The sequence below is a fragment of the Canis lupus genome, chromosome 1 (genome assembly GCF_011100685.1).
Source record: "Canis lupus familiaris isolate Mischka breed German Shepherd chromosome 1, alternate assembly UU_Cfam_GSD_1.0, whole genome shotgun sequence".
Lineage (NCBI taxonomy): Eukaryota > Metazoa > Chordata > Mammalia > Carnivora > Canidae > Canis > Canis lupus.
In genome coordinates, this window is record NC_049222.1 from 76,365,776 (window position 1) to 76,393,178 (window position 27,403).

Sequence of the window (27,403 nt, forward strand, 5' to 3'; positions counted from 1 at the left end):
ATACATTTTGACATATTGTAGCTTAATTTTCATTTAGTTGGAAGTACTTCTAATTTCTACTCAAGACTTCCTTTTTGACCCTTGAATTATTTAGAAGTATTTTGTTTAACTTGCAGATTTTCCTGGTAACCATCTTTTACTGGTTTTTAGTGTAATTCTGAAATTGCCAGGGAATATATTTACATGATTTCAGTTATCTTAAATTACCAAGGTTTTTCTATTATCCACTTTATGGTCTAGCTTGGTGAGCAACCCGCATGTACTTAAAAACTTTCATTTTCAGAGCCCCTGGGTGGCTCAGTTGGTTAAGCATTCCATTCTTGATCTCAGGTCATGAGTTCAAGCCCTTCATTGGGCTCCGTGCTGGGCGTGAAGCCTATTTTAAAAGAAAGTTTCATTTTCATCTACAGGTTTGTAGGTTTGTTTGTTGAGGATTTTTTGTGTGGGAGTGGTTGTATCCTTTTGATGACATTTGATATGTTCCTTTATCATTTTTTTTTGGCAACATTTGTTGTTATACCTAGAGCAGGCAGTGGTCCTTAAATTTTAGCGTGCATCAGAATCACCTGGGAAGCTTGTTAAACCCTAGATTGCTGGGCTCCATCCCTGGGGTTTCTGATTTAGTTGGTCTGGGGTGGGAACTGAGAAATTATTTCTACCAAGTTAACCTGGTAAAGGTGAATGCTGCTTATCTGGGCCTTTGAGAAGTACAGCTCTAGGGCAGTTTGGCAACCTTGTCATTATTGACACTTTGAACTTGATAGTTCTTTGTTGTTGGGTGGGACTATCTTATGCATTGTAGGATGTATGGCAGTGTGTCTGGGCTCCACCCACCATATGACAGTGGTATTTAACCCCTGTTGTGACAAGCAGAAATGTCTACAGAGTTTGCCAGATGCTTCCCAGAGTGGATCCACCCACCTTGGGTACCACTCCTCTAGGGTGCCTGGAAAAAACTCTTACATCCATATCTTTAGGTATTTTTCGTTTAGGATAGTTAGATTTTCCTTGGAGATGCTATAATAATATAGTCTAACTGCCTGATGGTGAAGGGGTTCATAGATGTGTAGTGAAGGAGGGAAAGGCTCAGCATCTAATGTGTCATGTTTAGTTTTTTTCATTTTATATTGTACTCCCAGTCTCATTGTGCCTTGTGTGTTCTTTAGTCCAGAGACTCTCTGTTCCCTTTCTAGAGAAGAAAAACGTCCCTTAGTCTCTTGATGGATTTGAGGAGGGGCAGTTGTTGCTTGGTGTGAAGTGAGGATATGTCTGCTTCTGAGACTTGCAAATAGTCCTCTGTGTTTTAGCCCTTATGCGTCTCTCAACCCATGACCCCCTGCCCTCAGCCTCTGGTGGTACCAGTATTGAGTCTTCTAGGAATTCTGCAGATTCTGGGGATTGAATTAGCTATTGCTTTCTGCATTGCCAGTTTAGGATTCAGTTCTCTTGAGTCTGCTAAATTAGTTGACCAGGTGTCCATCCGATGTCCAGCTTTAAAATTTTGTTCCAGTTGAGACTGAAAAGTCTGTTTTTTCTGTTATCTCTTTTTGCTAATCCTGTCCCAGAAAGAGATTTGTATCTGGGATATATAAAGAACTTTTGAGGAGTGCCTGCATGGCTCAGAAGAGCATGTGACTTGATCGTGGGGTTGCAAGTTTGAGCCCCACATTGGGTAGTAGAGATTACTTAAATAAACAAAACTTTTAAAAAAGAATTTTTGCAATTCAATAATAAAAAGACAAACCAATACAAAAAAGGGCAAAAAATCCGAATAAATAGTTCTCCAAAGAAGATTTATAACTAAGCACATTAACAGATATTTAATAGCTATCAGGGGAGTGCAAATCAAAACCGCTAGGATAGCTTATAATTTAAAAAATCAGATAATAAATATTGGTGAGGATGTGGAGAGATTGGAACCCTTATACACTGCTGGTGGGAATATACAATGGTACAGCCACTTAGGATAATACTCTGGTGGTTCCTCAAATGGTTAAATAAAGAGGTACCATATGACCCAGTAATTCTATATCTAGGTATATACTGAAGAGAAATGAAAACCTGTGTCTACACCAGAACCTGTATATGAATGTTTACAGCAGCATTTATGTATAAGCCCAATGGTGGAAACAACCCAGATGTCCCATCAGTTGATTAAGAATACAAACAGAGAATGTTGTATATCCATGCAATGGAATATTTGGCTATAAAAAGTAAGGAAGTACTGATACATGCTACAGCATGAGTAAACCTTGAAAATGCCAAGAAGCCAGTTAACAAAGACCACATATTATATAATTGTATTTATATGAAATGTCAAGCATAGAGAAATCTGTAGAGATAGAAAGTAGATTAGTGGTTTCTTAAGGGTTGCAGTGATGGGGGAATAGGGAGGTGATAGCTAAAGGGTAATGGTTTCTTTAGAGAAGATGAAAATGTTCTAAAATTGGTGATAATGGCACATATCTGTGAATATACTGAAAACCATTGAATTGTACACCTTAAATGGGCAAAAATTGTATGGTATGTGAGTTATACCTCCATAAAGCATTAAAAAATCCTTTACTATTTTAGTGGGAAGTTAGGATGTAAGAGTAGATGTGTTTTTTTAGTTCGGCATCTTACCTTCAAATCCTAAAATATACTATGTAATTTTATACTTAGTTAAATCCCCCCCCACATGAGGGATATTAAAGATTCTGAAAAGGTTTTCTTTAAGGTTAGGAAACATTTAGACTTAAATTAATCCCATTTTATAATATAAAATAGGTATCATAGTTTATCTAGGTAGGTTGGTTCTTGAAGTCAAGTTTGAATCCTAACCTGGCAGTTTATTAGCCGTGTTACTGAGAGGGACATATTGAACCTCTCTTTGTTTCTGTATCTGAACTAGGATTAAAATCTATCTACCTCAGAGATATTGAGGGTTAAAAGGCTTGGCATAGTAGTAGCTACTATTATTGACCACCAGCAATGTCCTTGATGCTTGCATTTTACATACATTGTCATTCAGTCATTAGAAAACCATGTTATCTGGGGCACCTGCGTGGCTCAGTCAGTTAAGCATCTGCCTTCACCGCAGGTCGTGATCTCAGGGTCCTGGGATCAAGTCCTAAGTTGGGCTTCCTGCTCAGTAGGAAGTCTGTTTCTCCCTCTGTCTCCCCCTGATCATGCTCTCTCTCTCTTTCAAAATCTTTAAAAAAAAGAACAAAAGGAAACCATGTGTTCTGCTGCTCCTTACATTATTACTATTTCTAGTAGCTACCAAAGAGAGAAATGAAGTGTCAATGATAGGAAAATAGTTAAATTATTGATTGGCCTCTCCAGAGGATATTAACAAATGGTGTTTTACAAAGATTTTTTAGTTATTTGGAAATTGTTATCTTAGATAAAAAAAAAGTTACAGATTAAAAGAGAAAGAGCTTAGATGGAAAAACTCTAAAATATTTACTGTGGCATAATTTTGCATCATCTTTATGATAAAACAGTTGTTTACACTGAGTGTTGTAACTTGATTATGGAAAATTTCATTCATACACAAAGATAGCGTATGATGAACTTTCATGCACTTCTCATTTTCAACAATTATTGTCATATATTGCCTGTGTTTTATTTATATCCCTCTACACTTCCCCTTCCCTTCCTTCTGATTTTATAATGTTTCAGATATTATTTAATGTATCTTCCTACTTATTATGACAACCAAAAATACTCCCTTATATTTCCAAAACATTCCCTTGGTGGTAGTGCCTTCATCTCTTGATACCCATTTTTGTAGGGCATTGGGGTAGAATGGTTTAAGATGTAGTTCTTTTCTGAATTTGGACTGATTCTCTGAGGTAGTCTCTTAATGTAGTTTCCTTGGCCTACTCTGAGATCTCCTGATTTAGACAGTGAAGTAAACCCTAGCATATAGGTGATTGTGATAAATATCTGAAAAAACACTGAATTAACATCGAATAAATAAGGGCTTTTTTTTTTTTTTTAGTAGTATGAAGCTCTTTTCTCTGTTTTTTTGCATGTTTTTCTGGTCTCTGGAAAGCCCTTCTTCAGGTTTTCTTGGCTAGTTCCTAATCTTTCTTCAGTTTTCATTGGAAAGCTTTCTTTAACTGCCCTCTGTACTTTGTGTTACTTGACTAATAACACTTTAATTGCTGTCCTTCAAGGAAAGATTTTTTGCTCTGTATCTTTGCATGTGGATAGTGTGTGTGTGTGTGTGTGTGTGTGTGTAGATAATGCTTCTGTTAATAAATGTTGAATGAGGGAGGAAAGTAAGTATAATAGGTATATTGAATTGAAAGTAAGTATAATAGGCTGAGAATATGAGGTTGGCTGTATATGTATTCATCTAGAATGGAGCAGGACTGGAGTGGAAATCTGAGGCATAGATTATTGTAAATTTGGTAACAGCTATGTTACTTGACCTAGAGTTAGCACCACTGATGTAGAAAGAACAAGAATATTGGGAAGAAATGAGTTGTCAGGACTTAGCAGAAAGTTGAAAATAGGACATGTGTACTTAGAAACAAAACCTTAGTGTTGGAGATGAGTGTGAAGTGCTAATACTCATTTCCCACTGTGATGAAGATACAGACAAAAGATGTATCTTTATACTGATTGAATTGTTGCAATATTTGTAGTACCTTTTTGAAGTACTAGTAGAAACTAGACTAGGTGGTGCTATGTAAACACCTATAATAATTATTTTTATCTTATTTAGTTCAAGGAAGAAATCTCTAAACGTTTCAAATCACATACTGATCAACTTGTGTTGATATTTGCTGGAAAAATTTTAAAAGATCAAGATACTTTGAGTCAGCATGGAATTCATGATGGACTTACTGTTCACCTTGTCATCAAAACACAAAACAGGTATGTTTTTAGAAGACTTAGAGCTTTAAACTGTGAATAAATGTTTATACAATTAATCCTTGAATAATGCAGGTGTTAGAGGCACCAACCCCCATGCAATCAAAAATCTGAGTATACCTTTTGACTCCCCAGAATCTTCATTACTCTAGCCTACTGTTGACTGGAAGCCTTGCTGGGAACTTGAACAAACTTATTTTGTATGTTATATGTATTATATACTGGTTCTATACTATAAGCTAGAGAAAAAGGTTATTAGGAAAATACAGTTCTAGTACTCTACTGTCTTTATTGAAAAAAATCTTTATGTATAATTGGACCTATACAGTTCAAACCTGTGTTGTTCAAGAGTCAACTGTATTTCTTTTTTTAATTAACTTTCTTTTTAAAAAATAACTAGTCTTGGCTTTTTTTTTTTTTTTTTTTTTTTTAAGATTTTTGTATTTATTCATGAGAGAGACATAGGCAGAGGGAGAAGCAGGCTCCCTGCAGGGAGCCCGATGCGGGACTCCATCCCAGGATCCCGGAATCATGCCCTGAGCCAAAGGCAGATGCTCAAACACTAAGCCACCGAGGTGGCCCTAGTCTTGGCTTTAAATGGCTTTCTCTACCGTTAATATTAAAATCGATTAAAATTCACTTATTTGTTGATAAGTTAAAAAAATGTGATTCAGTAATGCTGATGCTTTCACGTTTGATATTTTAAGGAGTTCATCAGTATCGTCATATTTCTGAATGGTCATAATTCTAAATTATTTGAATTATAGAACAAGCAGATATGTTTTTAGCTATGCTTTCTGGTGTAGAGTGATTTTTGGATAAGATCAAAGGTGTCTATTTCCTTGGTAACCCACAAATGAGTAGCCATATTTCATTATCAATTTTTTTTAAAAGATTTTATTTATTTGGGATCCCTGGGTGGTGCAGTGGTTTAGCACCTGCCTTTGGCCCAGGGCGCGATCCTGGAGACCCGGGATCGAATCCCACATTGGGCTCCCAGTGCATGGAGCCTGCTTCTCCCTCTGCCTATGTCTCTGTCTCTCTCACTCTCTATGTGACTATCATAAATGAATAAAAATTTAAAAAAAAAGATTTTATTCATTTGAGAGAGGGAGAAAGAGCATGTGTGGCAGATGGGGGGCGGGTGGGCAGAGGGAGAGAGAGAAGCAGACTCCCACTGAGTCTGACGTGGGGCTCAATCCTAGGACCCTGGGATCATGACCTGAGCCGAAGGCAGATGCTTAACCAACTGAGCCACCCAGGTGTACCTCATTATCAGTTTTTAAAAGATACTTTTATATTTTGTATCACTAATGAAAGATTCTGCCAAACGTGTTATATTTTCTTTTCACTTGAAATTTTTATATTTAGTGAAAGTTCCTTTAGACTTATTTTGGATATATTTTATCATATAACTCTTATGCATACATAGAAAATAGACATGAAATAAATCGGTTAAAGTCTTCCTAACACTACTTCATGTTGAGTGATTCTTTTGAATCATGTTGACTTCATCATAAATATTCACATTTTTACATATGTGGTGAACCTCTACTGTTGAGAGTTTGTGGTATAGCATTTTGTAAAGATTTGCTACAGTATTTTCTCCAGGCATTTCTCCAAGCCACTGACACTCATTCTACAATATTTTATGCTGGTTTTACCCCAACAGCAAATATTTGCTTCTCTGATGGAAATTCATTTATTCTGTTTCTGTTTCTATACTTTTCTGTATACACATTAGTAACTATTAGTACCAATTAATGGCAAAATCTTCCTGAAGACATTTTCTGTGCTATTAAACACAGCATGTCTGGTATAATCACTCAGTTGAAGTCATACAGAATACCTGTGTGCAGGCATGACAGTTGATGCCTGGTTGTCAGCAATTATAAGACTTCTTGATTGCAGAAATGCCAGAATGAAAAAAACGTACATCTTAGAACAATGAATGAAGCAGTGAGTGATTCAGAACTCTTAACTGGTATCAGGTGGAAGGGGTGTCCAATAAAGTATCTTTTTTTTTTTTTTTAACATAAAGATAGTATTAAGTAATTATATCAATACAGGTTATTACTGGTATTTTCTCAGCCTTTTTTTTAACTTCTAACAATTTAAAGGGGCTGAGTAGAATTGCCTGCCCCCCAATCCTCAAGAACTAAGAAAGAAGGGAGTAGATAAAAAGTTGCTTATATAGTCCAGCTTTGTGGATATGACTAGTCATTGATTTCTCTTCTATGAGTTGACCTGTCTCCATATCTTACATTATTATTATGCCAAATGAAATATTTATTATGTACATGTACTGGAGGGGGGGCAGTTGAAGTATAGTTTAAATTTGTATAGGGTTTTTGCTATGTTTATGTTCTTAATGCTTAATTATTTCAGGTTATTTACCTTATGATAATTTGAATTAGTCTGAAAAGTTACACTTTTATTTCTGAGAATTCTGGAATTTCAGAGGTTCTTTTAAAAATAATTAGCTCCACTGTTTACACAATGATTTGATTATTTTTCCTAGGCCGCAGGATCATTCAGCTCAGCAAACAAATACCAGTGGAAGCAACGTTACCACATCATCAGCGCCTAGTACTAACTCCACATCTGGTTCTGCCACTAGCAACCCTTTTGGTTTAGGTAAATGCCTTTGGTTATTTTATAGAGATAGGAAACTCCTTTTCACCCTCAGGGTGGTTTTGGGTAAAATGATAGAATTAAACGTTAAATCACTTCCACAACAATGACACTTGCTTCTATAGCTTATTTCTTTAATTGTAGGTATTAAGGAAAGTAGTTGGGAATACAGATGTGCTTGGTTAGCTTACATTTACATTTAAGAAGTGATAAATTAGCACTTTTTTTTTTTTAATTGTGAAACAGATCTAGTATATGTGTACCTGATCTGACTGCCACATCATTGAATCTGAGAAAGATTAGCTAATTATTGATCATAAGCTAAGTTAACCCCCTGAATGTGATTTTCTTATTTGTAAAATGAAGGACTCAGATTGCATTAGTGTCTTGAAACTACAGAGGAGGGCTGGGGCTTAGGAGCAAGTCCATTGGCTAAGGAGCTCCTGCATCAGCCAAAACCACTTTTCTTATATCAGTTTTATACTGAGGTTCTGTGGAACGTTTTGTTGGGGAAAAAAGAGTATTCTGAAGCACACACTGAACTGGATAGATAAATGGCTAGATGCTTCTTTCAGTTCTTAGGTTGTATGATAAGTATAATAGTATTTTGAACTGACATTTTATTTTTTAAATTTTATTTATTTTTTAAGATTTTATTTATTTATTCATGAGAGACACAGAGGGAGAGGCAGAGACATAGGCAGAGGGAGAAGCAGGCTCCCTCTGGGGGGCCCAGTGCAGGACTCTATCCCAAGACCCTGGGATCACAACCTGAGCCAAAGGCAGATGCTCAACCACTGAGCCACCCAGGCATTTCTGAACTGACATTTAAAAAAAAAATATGTACAGTTTTCACATATCAAGGATCATACCTTTCCTTTTCCTTTTCCTTTTCTCCTTCCTTCCTTCCTTCCTTCCTTCCTTCCTTCCTTCCTTCCTTCCTTCCTTCCTTCCTTCCTTCCTTCCTTCCTTCCTTCCTTCCTTAAGTTTGTTAGTAATTTAGTTCTGTACAACTATGTTGGAATCATTTTAGGGCATGGCAGGGATTCATAATTGCTTTTCTTTTTCTTTTTTTTAACTTTTACATTTTTGCTGCTCATGTTTTCTGAAATGATCTTAGGTTAAATGTGTCTCTTTTGGTAAATTTTAGATGGCAGGATTATTGGCACGAACAATCTAGAGAGATTAGGGTGAAATGATGAGTTCAGGGTCTTGAAAGGTATTGTTGGAGTAAATCTCTCCCCTTGTCCCTCATTTTATAGGCAAAGAAATTGAAGCCCAGACAAGCTTTTAGTTAATTTGTTTGAGGCCATACATCTCCTTCATTTCCTACATTTCTTTCATTTCCAGTCTCATTCCTACCACCTCCTGTCTGAGTTGCTTTCTTTCATCATTTATTCCATTTACCCTAAGTAGTTAGCTTTCCTTTTTTGATGCCTCTTGTCATGAAGGCCTATCCTATGTATAAAAGCTACAGAATCTCACCACCACCTTTTCCTTTGTTCTTCACTGTCTTTGGAAGAGGTATTTTCCATTTTTTTTGTCTGTATTTCCCTTTCACTAAGTTTGCTGTGCTCTGTTTTTTTCCCCCGTCACTTCACTGAAAATTACTTTGATAAAGTCACCATTGACCTCTTGGCTTGCTGAATTCAAGGGACACATTTTTGTTTTAATTCAGTTTTTCTCAGTGCTTACCAGTCCTTGAAATTTTCTTCCTGTTTTTCTCTGGTTAATTCCAGACTTTTTTTTTTTTTTCTTTCTCATTTATGGGTCTCTCTTGATTGGTATTGTTCCCCAGAGTTCTGCCTTGTTTTTCTTGTTATAACATTATCCTCCTCCTGTATCTTGGTAACTTTCAAATCTGTATGTCAACCCATGGCACTTGTGAATTCCACGTCTTGTATTAAGCACTCCTCTTTGATATACCTGATGTTCTCTAAGTACTTTACCTGTGTGTGTGTGTGTGTGTGTGTGTGTGTGTCTTCAGAAAGCAAAGGAAAACAAATGCAGAAACCCTCATCTTGCCCCTCAAACTACTATCTTTTCCCCATTAAATCTCTTTCCATACTGTTTCTCTCTCCCACCCCATGCAATAATTATCCCCTGTTGTTACTTCCTTGATGCAGTTCCTGGACTTTTCAAATCTGTAATGTTTACTCTGAGTCATTTCCACACTGTTAATAGAAGAAGAACATCTGAAGTGACTGTTCTGCCTAAAATCTTTCAAGGCTTTATGATTTAGTTTTTACCTACCTCTTTGTTCTTATTTCTTAACTCAGCTCAACAGTTTTATTAGAGTCTCTATCCTTTGGTAATAGATAACTGCAGACTCAGTGGCTTCTTAACACAAAGCTTAATTTCTTGCTCCAAAGCTTTCCTTCATTCTGCATGTTTTTCACTGGTCAGTGAGGCTCTCATCCACATGGTCAGTCATCAGGGACAAAGACTAATGGAATCCTGCCATCTTATAGCTGCACCACTTGGGACATGGCAGAAGAGATAGCTAAGAGTCCCATGCTGGACCTTCTGTACTTTGACCAGAAGTGACACACATGTTTTAAAGTCCTTTGGTCATAACTAGTCACTTGGGCCTGTCCAACTGCAAAAGAAATAAAAGACTGCACGTGGAATGTTTGGTAAGCACTACTCTCTGCCATTCCAGTGATACTGAATTTTTTGATTTCAAGAATACATCAGTAGTCCTATTTGTCTCTCTGCCTTTTGTATATAGAGTTTGTTGTGTTTAGTATTAAATCTTTCTTCCAGTCCTTCCCATTTCTTCACAGCTTATTCATTCTCTATACTCATTAAGTGTCATCTTATGAAAAGCAGCCATTCCACTTAGGTACTGCATCACCATATTATCTTGTGACCATTTCTATTAAAGTACTTATTCTGTATTTATTTTCCATGTGTTGTCTTTCCTACTATATTGAGTTCTGTATGTAGTACTTGTTTCTTGTCACGTTTTTCCCTATATGTGTAGCACAGTCCCTGGCCTATTAGAAAATGCTCAGTAAATAAGGAAAACAAATGCAAAAACTCTTCTCTTGCTCCTTAAACTACTACCTCTTCCCCACTAAATCTCCATACCTCTTCTCTGCCCCATCCCATGCAGCTATTCCCTGTTGTTATTTCCTTGAATGAATGCGTTTGGTTGGTTATGCAATTTTTACAAAGTTAACATTTTATGATGATCACTCTTTCATCTTCTTGGGTCTATTAGGTTTTTCTATGACTTAATTCCTCCAAAGAGACACCTGTAGTATGTCCTGTCCTTTTCTCTCCTTGATTGGTAGCACCTCTGTTCGAAACAGAGTTTGTAGGTGAATTTTTCTTGCTGAACTTAAGCTAGTCTCCTAGAAAGAGATTATTTACAAGTATAAACCCTGCATATTTTCATCTCTTTTTGAATGGGCATATTCTAGGGTATCTCTGTGACATCAGCCAATTATCCAGCACCATCTGGGTGTCTTGTAGTAGTACAGTTCTGACAGTACCTACATGGAGGTAGTGTCCTATCCTACAGGTTTAAAAGTGAGTCATTCAGTCCCCCAAGACTGCCTCTTCAGACCAGTCTGGGGACTGGACCATGTGTTTTGACCTGCAGACTATAAATTGTGTGTGTGTGGGGGCTTTCCACAATTCCCCTCCATGTTTGGTAGTTTGCTAGAATGGCTCACAAAACTCAGGAAAACCCTACTTAACGTTTACCAGTTTATTATAAAGGATACTCTTCAGAAATATAAAATGGAAGAGAAGCATAGGGCAAGAAATGTGGGGGTATGGGAGAGTGCAGAGTTCCCATGCCCTAGAAGTGTTCACCAACATAGAAGGTCTCTGCATCTCATTGCTCAAGAGTTTGTTAGAGCTCAGTCTCTCATCTAGTTCTTTTCCCTCCCCTTTCTGGAGGTTGGTGGGTAGGGCTGGAAGTACCAGCTCTTTTGTTACTTGGTCTTTTTGGTGATCACCAATCCTGAGGCTGTCTAGGTGCCCCACAGTAAGTAATTAATTAGCATAAGTGAAGTATGATTTAAAGGGGCTTGTAATGGTATAACAAAAGACACTCCCTTCACTCTGGAGATTCTAAGGCTTTTAGGAGATCTATGCCAGGAATCTGGGAGAAAGACCAAAAATATTGTATTATACCACACATAGGAAATACACATTTTATTTGGTTTTATTATTTAATCTTAAATTAACAAAGTGAATGGGTTTTGGCTAATATTAATTACAGAAATCAAACATGTATTTATAGAAGTAATAGGAATTCTGTTGCTTTAAAATGGTTTTCCATAATGGGACTATTGAGTCAGTATTATTGCATTTTCATATTTTAGCACAGTGATAAAATTTCTGACTTTTATTTATGTATCTTTCTCCCTTTATCTCTTTAGGTGGCCTTGGAGGGCTTGCAGGCCTGAGTAGCTTGGGTTTGAATACTACTAACTTCTCTGAACTACAAAGTCAGATGCAGCGGCAACTTATGTCCAATCCTGAAATGATGGTCCAGATTATGGAGAATCCCTTTGTCCAGAGCATGCTCTCAAATCCTGACCTGATGAGGCAGTTAATTATGGCCAATCCACAGATGCAGCAGTTGATTCAGAGAAATCCAGAAATTAGTCATATGCTGAATAATCCAGATATTATGAGACAAGTATGTGGACAGTTCTTTTAGTTCCGTTAGCTAAGGAATTATGTACTTAGTTCTTAATTATCTATACTTAAGGGGCTTGCCTTTTGTAGATGGCTAAGCTCCATAAAGATTCCTGATATTTGTTCAGGAAAACTCAACAACACACTAATTTGGACTGTTTGAACTTTGAATTTTCTGCTGTATTTTAAAAATCACTCTGAACAGTTATTTTACAGATTCAAGAAACAAAAAGAATCTGGTTCAGGAGATAGGCATTCACTCACAATAGAGTGCTTTTTTCTTGGTGTGACTTGAATGTTAGATTGAGGTGAAATCCGGCAGGAATTATTTAAGATAAGTTTCTGATTTAAATATCAAAGACTGCTACTTCATAGAGTTAGAAAACTTGAAAACAAATCAGCTGTAGTGGTTAATAGCTAAATTAATTCATGTGTATTTCAGTGCCTTTTCATATGGATATCTTTTTCTTAGACATTGGAACTTGCCAGGAATCCAGCAATGATGCAGGAAATGATGAGAAACCAGGACCGAGCCTTGAGCAACCTAGAAAGCATCCCAGGGGGTTATAATGCTTTACGGCGCATGTACACGGATATTCAGGAACCAATGTTGAGCGCTGCACAAGAACAGGTGATAACCTTGGCCCCCCCAAGGCTTAGGTCCAAGGGTAGTGCCTATTTTAATATAAATATGTGTGTGATTGAAGGGTACCTTTATATGGGAAATACAGTTTTCATTAAGAAAAGAGTTCCATATCTGTTATTTAAAACAAAAGTTTATTCTTTATGATTTTTGTGTCTTTTATTACAGTTTGGTGGTAATCCATTTGCTTCCCTAGTGAGCAATACATCCTCAGGTGAAGGTAGTCAACCTTCCCGTACAGAAAATAGAGATCCATTGCCCAATCCATGGGCTCCACAAGCTTCCCAGAGTTCATCAGCTTCCAGTAGCACCACCAGCGCTGTCGGGGGCACTGGTGGTAGTGCTGCCAGTGGCACTTCTGGGCAGAGTTCATCTGCGCCAAATTTGGGGCCTGGAGTAGGAGGTAGGCTCATAACAATTCATTTTTTTCTTTGTTGTCCTTCTTTGAATAATGAAAACACTTTTTTATGCTTTTAATTTTTGTGCTTTTGTGTGTGTCAAGTAGCTTTTATGAATTATCTTTTCATGTTGCAGGTTTTTAAATGGGTTTTGAATATATAGTGATGAGTATTAATCACTTGTGTGCATTATAGTTAAAGGGTTACTGAAGATTTCCAGAGATTGTGGTGTGTTTTTCCGTTCTCATAAAATGGTTTTGGGAGAAGTAGTAGGTGGTCATTTCATTTCAACAGCAAGAATGCTGAGGGAATATAGTTACCTGTGGACTTCCTACTGGAGCACATGTTTCTTGGCTTTAGTTTGTATTCTAGATCAGTGGATTCTCAAACTCCAGTCCTGGGACCAGGGCTAAGTGAGCTGCATCAGAGCACTTGCCAGGTTTGTTAAAAATCAGATTCCCAGGTCTTAACCTCAGCCTTCATGGATCAGAATCTTCACAGTGGCTTTAAGATCTATGTTTGCATAAAGCTGCTGGAGATTTTGATGTGTGAACAGATTAGAAATTTACTTTTGATCATTTCTCTGTAGACTGGACTTAATAAATAGAAATCCTTTTGTCAGCTATTCAGATGCTAAGACTTAAATCTAAAATATGTAGCTAGAGTAATGGTTTTAGTCCTAGTGGTTAGCATGGAAATGAGAAGAAATGAAAGCATGGGGCTACTTCCTAAAGTTGAGGAGGACTTGGATGTGCTTTAAAAGATACCTGGTGTTTGGCGGAGGAAGTGGAAAGGTGAGGTGCTGGATGAGGATTTTTTTTTTTTTTTTTTTAAGATTTTATTTATTTATTCATGAGAGACACACACACACAGAGAGGCAGAGACACACGCAGAGGGAGAAGCAGGCTCCATGCAGGGAGCTCGATGTGGGACTTGGTCCCGGGGCTCCAGGATCACACCCTGGGCCAAAGGCAGGCGCTAAACCACTGAGCCACCCAGGGTTCCCCTGGATGAGGAATTTTTAGGAAGGTCATTACTGAGAGAAGAAATCATAATAGGGGAAGTCATTGGTGGTCACTCCAAGATATATTCTTTATAGACTATAGTGGGTTTCATGAAGTTTTTGAATGTAATACAAATTTTGTAAAAATGGAAGTATTGCCATTTTAAAAAATTGGACTATATCTGGCATAGTGTTTCAAATATACGGTATAATGATTCAATGTTTGTGTGTATTCCCAAATGATCACCATAGTAAGTCTAGTTCACATCTGAAGTAATACCGTTTTTAAATCAGCAAAACAATTATCCTGCTCTGTATCTTACTTACTGCTTATTTGACTCTTATTATCATTTGAGAGAGATACTTTATTCACATTTCAAAGATCTCAGACCAGACAGAGCAAAGACTAGGCAGATCTCCTGATAGGAGAATTGTTGTTGTTTTGTTTTAAATTATAACATGGTTATCTATGGTAACAACTTTTGTAAAAAATCAGTTTTGTAACTTTTTAATTCAGATTTTTTATTTAATGGCTTGATTTCATGTTATTGTGTCTATCAAAAGAGAACAAAAAACAGCAAAAATGAAAAGACTCTGCTAGCCTAATGATTTGTTAGCATAGTGTACACTATTGTGTTTTTACTCAACTTTTTGCAGTTACATACACATGTATGTACCCACATATACCTATAAAGATAAAACTCTTGACTCCTCTTTTGCCCTGTAAGCATTTACTCTAGAAGGTAAGGAAATCTTAGAGCAGGAGTCAGCAAATTTCCTGCAAGAGGTCAAGTAATACTTTAGGCCCTGCAGGCCAAGAGCAAAGTTGAGAATACTATGAGAAAACACATTATGATAAGTGAAAATATAATAATAATTGAGTATAATACTGTTTCATATATATATCTATGAATGATAGGAATGGAATTCTTTTTTAGGGATAATACTTAATTGATTTTCACAGTTTTTCCTGTTGTCAGAATCAAATTATGTTCATCTGTTAGTATAATATATAATGAGTTTTTACTTAAATATGTACTCATTCCAAAAGCATGTGGTTTTAATAGCATAGTCATCAGTTGGAAGCATTTATAGGATTGTTAGATTCTTCATTGCTTTTAACATGTTATTTGTAGGTCTGATCACTTGCAATTGAATGTTTGGTGGTAGGACCTCAATTACACAGTTAAGTGAATTTTGAAATGTGGAAATTTTCTTTGCACTTGCATTGAGGTCCAAAAAATGCTGCTGGAACAGTAGTATGAACTAAAAATATATACCTACTGTAAATTTGTGGGAATGGAGATCTTGTTTCAGCTTTTTGACAGCAAGAGAATGTATAAAGCAGCTTAACATTGTCATTTGAATAATTTGTTATTGTCACAATCACTACAGTATGAGTTTTACTTGTTTGCATGCTGTTTGCCTTCTAATTATATGGATTGAATTTATTGGGAAATATTACTAAAGTCTCTAGCAAAAGGTAATTTCCAGAGTCATTTGGTGTTTGGTTATGGTGGTTAAGTGGTTCAGAAGAATTTCAGTCTTAGCCTTTAGCTTAAAAAAAAAAAAAAAAAAGGTAAAACTTTACCTCCTACAAAACAAAAACTTTACCTCTGCTAAGCCATTAAATTGCTGCTGTGTGGTGTGTGGTTGGGCAAGTCAGAATATTTCTGACAAAAATTCATGGAATTGACTATATGAAGTTCACAGGAGTGAAATGGTATTCACCATTGATATTCCTACTGGTTGGATAACATGATAGTTCAAAATATCTTCCGGTCTACCTACTGATTAATAAGACTGTGAATAACCATAGTTTTTAAATACTTTATATTTTTATAAGCTTTCTGTATTTGTCTAAGTAATCCTTTCAGTCTTCCACATATGTTTTCATCATCATCAGATAGGCACATTTTATCAGATTCTGTTTCAGGATGCATTGTATTAGTGTTTTCTGGACTTCGAAAATAGTTTTGTGTGTAGTTCTATGCAGACTGTTTACAAAGGCTAATTTTTCAGTCACTTTAAGCTTGACATTGACTCCTTAAACACTAACATCTGTCAACTCATTAAGAACAAATACCACACAGAATAATTTCCATTGTTTTTTTTATTGAATATTGATGCTGTGAGCTCAGTGTCCTTTACTCTTGAGAAACTCTTCTCCTTGAGAGACTTAAACGAGTTTATTTTTTCTGGACAGATTTGTATTTGGCTGCTGCAATCAAGATTTCATTAAGTATGCCAATTAATCACTACTAGTATCCTGCTTTTCTTTTTGGCTAACAAAGAAGCCACTTGAAAACTTTACTGGTTGTAGCCTTATTTTCATTTTTTATTTTTGTAAAGAAATCTGTGAGTAGATGGCTGCATTTTAAATTTTTTGTTTTCTTGATTTGGGAATACTGTGATGAGTGCTTAGTCTAGCAATGTTGAAGTATTTTGTATTCCTTCATGTTATTGCATAAAATAGTGTTTTGCTGTCTCATTTGATAAAATAACCCTTGCTCCATTGTACCTTAGAAGCACAATTTTTATAGTCCCAACTCTTTTTCTTTGTGTGCTTATGTGATTGGTATGTTCTGGTAGTTAAGAGAAAAAAAATAACAACATGCTATAGTGATGTGTGTGGTGTGAGGCGTGACTGAGTCCCCGTGGTGTGTGATGCATTCAGCAGCATCTGCAGTAGCAGGGGAGGGGTGGCTGGCCACAGCCTCATGGGAACTACTAGGTATAGGTGTCTGTGGACTGTAAACAAGTGAACAAGACTGTGTTCCAAGAAAATGTTATTTATGGACACTGAAGTTTGAATGGCATATAGTTTTCACATTTCACAATGTTTCTTTAACCATTCAAAAATTTAAAAAACATTTTTAGCTTGTAGGTTGTACAAAAACAGGTCATGGGCCATATTTGCTTTGCAGGTAGTGTTTGTTCAACACTTGTGTTAGAATATTCTTAGACTCCAGGATGTGGAAAATAACCTAATTGAAACAACTTGAGAAAATAGGAAAAAAAGAATGATTACCAAAAAAATCCCAAAAGACCTCTAATAAACCAGAAAGATAAATGGGAATTGTTGAATGTTTTAAGCCTGATAAAATGACTCTGGAGTTAGAGCAGGAGGGAAATGAAAAAACTAAGGAGTTAAGTTTGCGTATAATGAGTTTGAGAATATATTTGAGTTTATCTAGTCAGCAAGTGAAAATCTGGTTATGTGTTGAACAGATTAGTTTTCATAGAAGGTTGAATTTGCATAAATTTAGCAGTAGGTCTCATTAAAAAAAGTTAACAAGCACTTAGGCACATTAGCTGTCACAACCTGTCCATGCAGTGGATACTATTTATTCCATTTGACAGATGGGGAAACTGGAAGTATGAAGAAGCCAAATAACTTGCCCAAGATTACATAAATTAGATTTGAACCCAGGTAATCTGGCTCTGATCACTGTTCTTACTTAGTCTTTGCTCTGATACGTTAAATGTGCCTGCTGTTTTATTCCGTATCAGTCCTGGGTGAAAGTGGAATGGAGGCTCATCCATGAGGAAATCTGGGCGAGAAGAGAGAGGGTTTGGTTCAGTGTGAGCGTATCAGGTGCTGGATGTGGTTCTAATCAGGCAGTCCTAGAGGAAACGTTAGCCCGGATTTACTATGTGGGATTTTTCAGTTAGTAATTTTGACCATACCTAATTTTTGCCTCTTAAGTTTACTTTAGAACTTAGCCCTTTCCATTAGGTGTGATTTTATTGGAAACATAAGCAGAATGTTTTAACATCATAAGCCTTCCTTTACTGGTATATGTTTAGCATGTAGTTTGGGAGATATTCTTTTATAATTCTTAGTTCAATTGATTAGTAATATGTGTGCTCATCTGTAGTTCCTAAAATTACACATGGTATGTACTGTACTTTAAAACTTTCACTTTTGTTTATGTGTTTTTTCCTTGATACAGTGTCATTTTTCTTTCTTTCTTTCTTTCTTTTTTTTTTTAACTTTCAGCTAGTATGTTCAACACACCAGGAATGCAGAGCTTGTTGCAACAAATAACTGAAAACCCACAACTTATGCAAAATATGTTGTCCGCCCCCTACATGAGAAGCATGATGCAGTCACTAAGTCAGAACCCTGACCTTGCTGCACAGGTGAGTTTGTAATTGTATTAGAAAGGACTGTGCAGTGTGAATTGAAAGAGCCTAATCAAATGTGATTTTGGCATGTTTGGGTTATGTTGTGTTACCTAGAAAAGTAGGTAAACTGCACCTCCAATATTTTGGATACTTTGTTTCTTTGCAGTAAACTAACTTCCTCATGTATAATTAAAACAGCTTCATATCTGCTATTCATTGGCTAGAAAGAAGTGAAGGTTTAATTTGTATATATGTTAATTTAGGAGATGAATACAAAGTTTTGGATGACTCTCTGGAAGATATTTAGTGAAATGTAAATCTTGAAAGTGATTAAGTACAGTGTTAATACATTTCTTGGAATACTTGTGTTTATTAGATCATATAAATCTTTGAGGAAATAGTCATGTTCAAAATAGCAGTTATAGGGATGCCTGGGTGGCTCAGTGATTGAGTATCTGCCTTTGGCTCAGGGCATGATCCCAGAGTCCTAGGATCGAGTCCCACATTGGGCTTCCTGCATGGATCCTGCTTCTCCCTCTGCTTGTGTCTCTGCCTCTCTCTCTCTGTGTGTCTCTCATGAATAAATAAATAAAATCTTTAAAAAAAATAGAAGTTATAAAATAGTCTGAAATCATTTGTTAAAATGCAGGGGGAGATTTGTGGAACAGTGTTCTCATTCTTTCCATTATAGATTCCTCTCCAAAATTAGTATGATGGTCTTTTATTAATTTACTCATTTTCTGATTCGTTTTGAAAGGACTATAACTAGGGGAATTAGTGGATCTGAACTCTGGCTGAACACTTAGAATCACTTTGGGAGGGGATCCCAGGATGGCTTAATGGTTTGGTGCCTGCCTTCAGCCCAGGGCGTGATCCTGGAGTCCTGGGATTGGGATCGAGTCCCGTATCCGGCTTCCTGCGTGGAGCCTGCTTCGCCTTCTGCCTGTGTCTCTGCCTGCCTCTCTCTCTCTCTCTGTCTCTCATGGATAAATAAAATCTTAAAAAAAAAAAAAAAGTCACTTTGGGAGCTTTAAAGTTAAAAAAAAAAAAAAAAATCTTTCTAACCTGAGAGATTCTGTTGTAATTACATTGCATTTCCCCTATCCCCAAATTCCCTGGGCAATTCTGATGTGTCCCTAGGTTAGGAACCAGTGGGCTTGAAAAAAAAAACCTTGGAGGATGTTAAATAACCTTGATCATCTGTAGTTTATATTTACTGGGTATTAAAAGCTTAGAGTGTTAGGGACTTTAAATCTTTTCCTTTATAGTGTATTCCTATTTTCAGAATTCTAAAAGCTTTTAATCACTTTCTTCATTATGTCAAACAAAATGGTTTTTGTTTTCTGAAGTCTGGAACCATATTGATTCAAGTATATAGCAGATAACTTCTACCCTCTTAATATTTGTAGAATTAGAAATAAAGAACAAGTTTTTGTATTTGAATTTTTGTATATTCTTATTCATATAAAAATTATGAGTTACTAGTATTAAATGCTCAACTTACTGTGATCATGGCACTTTTGTTTAAAATAAATGTGGAAAATATATATGTTTTTAAAAGTCTGTTTGACTAATTAGCACTGAATGTGCATGTCACTTAAAAGTTTGATTTTGGGCAGCCCCAGTGGCTCAGCGGTTTAGCACCACCTTCAGTCCAGGGCGTGATCCTGGAGACCTGGGATCCAGTCCCACATCAGGCTCCCTGCATGGAGCCTGCTCCTCCCTCTGCCTGTGTCTCTGCCCCTCTCTCTCTCTCTCTCTCTCTCTCTCTCATGAATAAATAAATAAAATCTTAAAAAACAGTTTGATTTTAATACGCACATTTCCAGCCATTTAAACTAACTACATTATACAGTGACTTGAGCACTTCGATATATTGTTTTTCACTCTAAAGTAAAATGTTAACAGAAGGCTAGATATGGATGTCTTTTATTATATACAATTTAGAAATGTTTACAACATACTCTGGTTATCAGCAAATTAAAGTTTGTAGTTTTTCTATGCTGATTTTGTTTTTTAGATATTCAAAAAAGTCTGAGTATAAAAACTATTGTTTATAGTGAGGTAAGTTAGGAAAAATATCTTAAGCAAACAAAATAATGATTTTCTGAGAAAGAATGAATGGGTTTAAGATGTCATGCTTTCTCAAATGACATGAATCCTGGAAGATAAATGTGATAACTTTATTAATCTGTTCTCATAATTAAAAGCATTTTAATGGAGACAATAATGAAGCAGGTTTGTTGATATCAAGTAGGTATTATTTACTGTGAATTTATTGGTCACTTTGAAACAAATATTTGTATATCCGTAAAACACTTCTTCATTTTGTTGAAATTAAATAATTCATTTTGTAAGAATAAAGGAGGGAAAGTGGAATTCTATTTCTAGTGTGTACATATAATTAATTGCTCTCAAATATGGTTAACTACTTGAGGGCAATGATGATTTTACTTTACCCTCCAGACTTTGGACTGGTAAATAGGTGATCAGTAAATCATTGTTAGTTGACTTCATACCATCTGGGAAAGTGATAAAACTTTCGTCTTTTTCAAAGCCATGAGAATTAGTTTCTGGTTATGCTGATTGTGTATCATAATCTTATTTTCGGGTATTAACGTTAATATTGACCCTGACTTGAATTCTTAACACCTATGTGAATGTTAGGAGGCATGCCACTTTTCTCATCTCTGGTGGTAGTGAGGTGAAATCCAGAGGCTAATCTTGGTGTTCTCAAACAGATTTATATCTTTCGGGTCTTAACACATTTTAATACTTTACCCAGAGATCTGTTGGTGCTAGTCCTTGACTGATTTTCACCTAGCAGCTCCATTTCTCTGGCAGGGTGATTGCCGTTCTGCAGTGTTATTTTTCTGGACCTAATACTAGCTGTTTTGCAGTAGGCAGGTAGATAGATATAGTGGTTCCAGATCTGGATTTTTCTCTGTGCTTGCCACTTGTGTGTTGAGGTGTCTAAGCAAGCCATGTATTGTTTCATGTATTGATGCTTATGTTTATTCTGTCAGTGTAGCAGTTATTGTATCCTTCTGAATGCCAGCTATCCCTATTTTTCTTTTAAGGGCATATATTTTCCTTTGCTCAAGGAAAATCCAAAGAAAACGATTGTTTTTATTTTTTAGGATATTGCATGTCATTATCATACTCACCATTCTCATTGAGAGAGAAGATGCCTCATTTTTTTGTTTTGTTTTCTGGAGATCCCTCTTGTGGATAGTATCTTCCCTTCTTTTTTATTCATGTTCTACCTTCCTCTCTGTAAGTGCCAGATTAGGCACTTGGGGGAAGATAGACTATTAAACAAGGTACATTACTTGTTTCAGATATTTCCAGTTAAAAATGTTTGAACACTTGCCCCATAGATGATGCTGAATAATCCCCTATTTGCTGGAAATCCTCAGCTTCAAGAACAAATGAGACAACAGCTCCCAACTTTCCTCCAACAAGTGAGTAAGAAAAGATGCTAGCTATCTTCGGTAATGATTTGCTTGAAAAAGTTTGGTGATAAACATTTTCCTTGCTCTTCTCTGGCTGATAGCAAACCATAGATGTTAGTTTGATACTGCTGTCAATTCACAGAGAATTCGGCTTGATCTTAACTGAGCCCCATTTCACTGCTGACCTTTTGCTCATATTTCTTAAATTCTGAGGAAAGAACCATTTTGTTTTTGCTTTTGAGGATTTAGGATTTGGAATGCTTCGTTAATACCATAAACCATTTCCTTTCACTTTACTAACTTTGAAGTGCTCCATTGTGTTATGTTATGCTTTGTGGTTTAACTAATCTCGAGTAGCAGGAAGGAGCTACCCTATTCTGTTTCTTCACAGGTTTGGTTTCTTTGTAATGTTTTAATTCCTCCAAATTAATGGAATGTTTCTTTTTTTGAGGGGTAGATCTCATTTCCTCAGACTCGGAATTAGCATGATTAAAATTGTCAGTGTTGTCCTACAAGGAAGGTTTTATTATAAAAAAAAAACAAAACCTTGAGGTTGGAATGGTATTTTATTACTTAAAAAGACAAAAGAGAAGTCAGTCTTGGTGTTTTGAAACTAGTAGTTCTAGGGTGTTTAAATATTATACAAATGATTCTTGGGTCTGTAAACTATTATCCAAGGTTAGTTATTGTCCTTTGATCTATTGTAATGATGTTAATGTTAGCCTATCTTTTTTGGTCAGTCAGGTGGTGTTATGTTTGGAAGTAGTGACGCTGAACATTAGAATACACAAACTAACTTCAAATTTGGAACTATTGTTTTAGAGTATATCTTACTGGTAAAATTGTTATATCGGCAACAGATAACACTTGGTTGGGAAGAATCTGTAGCTTTCACCATATTTTACCATGTTATACAAATTGTGCAGTTGGAGGTTGTCTCTTAGAAATAATACTTCTGTCTTCTGTTGGAGAAGGGGAACAGTTGTGGCTTCCAGAGTAGCTCCTGATTATCTTTCCTTATGAAAAATGGCTTTCATGATGGACTTGGGAGCAAGTTAGTTCAGGATTTGCCCTCTAGGTTTGCTGTCAAGGAAGAGGTGCTTGTGTTTATCTGGGGAAAGATTATGGATTACCAGTGTCTGGGAGTAAGGTTTTAGATTTTCTCCGGAAATGTAGCAAAGAAACATTTAAATTTTACTTTCACTGATTGTAATTAATTCCTTTGTTAACCACCTGTTTTCTTTCTTCCTTAGATGCAGAATCCTGATACATTATCGGCAATGTCAAATCCTAGAGCAATGCAGGCCTTGTTACAAATTCAGCAGGGTTTACAGACATTAGCAACGGAAGCCCCTGGCCTCATCCCAGGGTAGGCTCATTTGGGGATGACTGTGAAAGTGCATAGTACTTACTTATTCTTTCTGAGCATTTTATACTTATGTATTATTGTGCCCATTTTTGTTGAGATTGTTTTCAAGACTTGAGTTTTCAAAGTTAAAAATGCTCATTTTAAGAAGATAACGGCTAATACTATTTTAAAAATATAAATGATTTACCATCAGGGGCCTGGTCTGGCCTCTTATTGCAGGACCTGAGGTTTATTTTACCAATTCTTGCTTCCCTAGGTTTACTCCTGGCCTGGGGGCATTAGGAAGCACTGGAGGCTCTTCAGGAAGCAACGGGTCTAACTCTGCCCCTACTGACAACCCAAGTCCCACGACCGGAACCACTGAACCCGGACACCAGCAGTTTATCCAACAGATGCTGCAGGCTCTTGCTGGAGTAAATCCTCAGGTAAAGATTCTTTCTGCTCACATTTTGTATTCCTTGTTGGAAATTTAGAAATTTCCACAAACAACCAAAAAAGAAAGAGGCAGTCCTTCAGGGTTTAGAGTATAGTGAAAAACATAGTCTTGTAGAATAGGCATTACAAAATTATTTGGTGTACTATTAGACATCAAAGGAAACTGTGGTTGGAAAAACTCCAACTTTGCTTTATTTGGAAGTTGCCTTTTAAAGTGCATTTTTTAGAGTCCATCTTGGGAAATTATTTGAAGTATGTTGTATTTTTTAAAAGTCTGTCAGGTTGGCGTAGAAACTTGATTATTCCAGGGGCACCTGGGTGGCTCAGTGTTTGAGCGTCTGCCTTTGACTCAGGTGTTGTGATCCTGATGTCTCAGGATCGAGTCCCCTGCTTCTCCTTCTACCTATGTCCCTGCCTCTCTCTGTGTGTCTCTCATGAATAAATAAAATCTTTTTTAAAAAAGAAGCTTGATTATCCCAAATGCCTCCTGAACAACTGTAACTATAGTTCTATCTTGTCCTTGTATTTTGTCTTAAAGAAAATGTCCTGTCTCTCCCTGCCCACTACTACTGCGTGTGGTAACTTGTGTTACATACATAAGCCTCACAAACATATGGCTTAAAAATGTGGACTTCTAATAATGTTCTCACATCTGGAAACATTAATTAGCCTTACTAAGAATCTGCTGTTGTACAAAGATGAGAGCCAGTCAAACCTGTTAATGGTAGATTCCCCCTGTAATTCTGCATGGCAAAAAATAGAGCATGCTTTCTGATTTTAAGCCTTATTAAATCTAATAAACAGGGCAGAGTTTTATCCTATACAACTATTTGTATTCCCAGTACTTAACATTGCTCTGGCTCAGTATAATATTCATGGAATTAGTAAGTAAAAAAGATGTTAGGTATTAGAACTGTTACCTAAGTTGAACAGGCTATAGGCCTCCTCATTATCAGATTGGCTAGGATTGTTTGATCCTTTATGTATTTTGTCTTAACTTCATTTCTGAAGAAAGATTTGATGGAGCTGAAATATCAGGAGTATATAATATACTGTGGGCCTGGAAATGGAAATGGAACTCTCCTGAAGACTTGACCAGCCAGTGCAAAATTGAGTGTACAGTCTAAGCCTCATTCTACCTTTAGAATGTGAGGACACTAGCTTTTATATTGACCCAATTGGTCAATAGCTACAAAATAAATCCTTAGTTCTGAGCTGTTTATATCTATACTTTTAAGTTTCTTGCATTTTCAGCGGCTTCTTAAATAGACCTAATGTAATGGATGAGGTTTATTAGGCGAGTTTTTAAAAGATTTTATTTTTGAGAGAGTGCTTGTGCAAGCAGGGGGAGGGGCAGAGGGAGAGAGAGAATCTTAGGCAGACTCTTGACATTGAAGCCAGGCTCCATCTCATGACCTTGAAATCATGACCTGAGCCAAAAATCAATAGTCAGACTTATAACCTACTGAGCCTCCCAGAATTGCCCCAAAAGCAATTTTTTTAAGAGCAGAGTTTTGTATTCTATTTGACAGGATTAAGTCTAAATTAAATTATTTAAAATAACATTAAGTGCTACTTTTAAAATACTTTTAAATACTTTTAAAATTATTTAAAATAACAACATTAAGTGCTACTTTAAGTTTAAAAATGTTGACTATGTTTCAAGAGAGGCCAGTGCTTTTACAGCTTAGTAGACCAGCATATTTGTAAAAGAGCATTTAAAACTTTTTAGAGGTTATCTAGGCGTGATACAGACTGATTTTCCTTAGAGTTTTGGTTTGTGTGTGTTTTTTTTTCCCTTTAACAGCTACAGAATCCAGAAGTCAGATTTCAGCAACAACTGGAACAGCTCAGTGCAATGGGATTTTTGAACCGTGAAGCAAACTTGCAAGCGCTAATAGCAACAGGAGGTGATATCAATGCTGCTATTGAAAGGTTACTGGGCTCCCAGCCATCATAGCAGCATTTCTGTATCTTGAAAAAATGTAATTTATTTTTGATAACGGCTCTTAAATCTTTAAAATACCCGCTTTATTTCATTTTGACTCTTGGGATTCTGTGCTGTTATAAACAAACCCAATATGATGCATTTTAAGGTGGAGTGCAGTAAGATGTGTGGGTTTCTCTGTGTTTTTTTTTGTTTTTGTTTTTGTTTTTTTAACAGTGGGAATCAATGCTTTTTCATTTAAGGCTACTGCATGCATCAAACACTTCTGCATTTATGGTAATTTTAAAAAAAAAAAAAACCTCACCTTTTATAGTTGGGTGAACAGATTTTTGTTTTGCATCTGTCCAATTTATTTGCTTTTTAAACATTAGCCTATGGTAGTAATTTATGTAGAATAAAAGCATTAAAAAGAAGCAAATCATTTGCGCTCTATAATTTGTGGTACAATATTGCTTATTGTGACTTTGGCATGTATTTTTGCAAAAAAAAATGCTGTAAGATTTATACTACTGACAGTTTTTGCTTTATTTGAATACAGTGTAGTATGCACATTGGGGATGGCATTTCTAGAAACAAACTGCAATAGATTATCTGAGCAGAGCACCTATAACCAAAAAAAGTGAAGATAAGGAAATATTTTAAAGCTGAGTATTTCTTAATTGTGTAGAATCTTACAGCATCTTTGATAAACATCTCTCAGCAAAAGTGCCGGTTAGTCAGGTTTGTCGAAAATATAGTAGAAAAGCTGATTCTGGTTATCTCTCTAAGGACATTTAATTGTACAGACAACAAAATGTAACATTGTCTCAACATTCACAGATTGACTGTAAATTATCATCTTTGTGCAGACTGAAGGAGCACTGTAGTATAACCCAAAAGTGCATTTGCCTAGGACTTTCAGCTTCTCCCATAGGTAGTTCAACAGGCATTACAATTTGTAATTGAAATGTTGCTTTCACTGAAAGTGTCTTGATGTTTCAGTTATTTTTAATTGCCATATAAAAATAGAACTATCTTTTGGGTTTATCAGTTTTCTCATGCACAGGCAATACACAAATTTAAAATGATTTGTGAGCCACTTGTTTCTGAAGTGTTTTGGTAGTTCTAATAAGAAATAGTTAAATATTGTGCTTTCCAGAGCCTCAGAAAAGGGGAATTGGGGGCGGGGGGTGGGGATCTATCCTGGATTGGGCCAGCCTAAATAATACTGGCAACCAAGATTCTGTTAGGATTTCTGTGCATATAGTGTAGTAAAGAGGTATCATTCAGGGGTGAAAAACAAAGAGCCGTTTTAACAATGTTGAGTACATTTGGCTGTTCTACAGCCTTTTTCTTCCCTCCCCAAAGAAGTTCTGTTTGCCTAACTCTCAAACTGTTGGGGTGTGGTACATTCCTTTAGGACCAATTAAAACACAACTTTGGGGTCAGTAATATATTTGGCTGACTCTGGTTCAGTATTCTCTTAGGTCGTTATATACTCTCATGTACAGTTACAGGAAATTAAAATGTTAATCTAAAATGAGTTCAGACCAATAAAATCAAAGGAAATACAAGTTGAATTCCATTACTTCTGTAAGTTGCTTGCTATTAAAAAAGGTCAAGAGGCCAGGTTGCCCACCAGCCCGTGCACTGTTCTGACACTTTCCCTAGGAGGAAAACATGAGTGATGATCAAGGTGGAGGCATGACTAGAGGAGGTTGTTAAGGATGGTACTCATGTGTCTTTGCTCTCTCTGCCGTATGCCTCAGTCTGGTTAAAAAACTTCTGTACTGGCGAATGGTGGTATACAGTGTGGGATAGTGTCATAACCAATTTGACAATTTATTAATCACAAAATAACAATAAATCTCTAGCTTTTA

The 27,403-nt window shown here is 36.3% G+C and overlaps 1 protein-coding gene across 2 annotated transcripts in view; it reads left to right on the forward strand.

Annotated features, from left to right (window-relative positions):
* UBQLN1 (ubiquilin 1) overlaps positions 1-27,403 on the forward strand; it is a 44,859-nt gene extending 17,456 nt beyond the window's left edge. The window contains exons 2-11 of one of the 2 annotated variants that reach the window (XM_038526976.1): positions 4,721-4,872; positions 7,391-7,506; positions 11,901-12,163; positions 12,635-12,793; positions 12,974-13,208; positions 18,210-18,352; positions 21,718-21,801; positions 23,046-23,161; positions 23,418-23,586; positions 25,404-27,403. In XM_038526976.1, coding sequence (XP_038382904.1) covers positions 4,721-4,872; positions 7,391-7,506; positions 11,901-12,163; positions 12,635-12,793; positions 12,974-13,208; positions 18,210-18,352; positions 21,718-21,801; positions 23,046-23,161; positions 23,418-23,586; positions 25,404-25,556 — 1,590 coding nt within the window. In that variant the 3' untranslated portion in view covers positions 25,557-27,403. The remainder of the gene's footprint in view (positions 1-4,720; positions 4,873-7,390; positions 7,507-11,900; positions 12,164-12,634; positions 12,794-12,973; positions 13,209-18,209; positions 18,353-21,717; positions 21,802-23,045; positions 23,162-23,417; positions 23,587-25,403) is intronic. The other variant, XM_038526977.1, reaches the window with a different exon arrangement.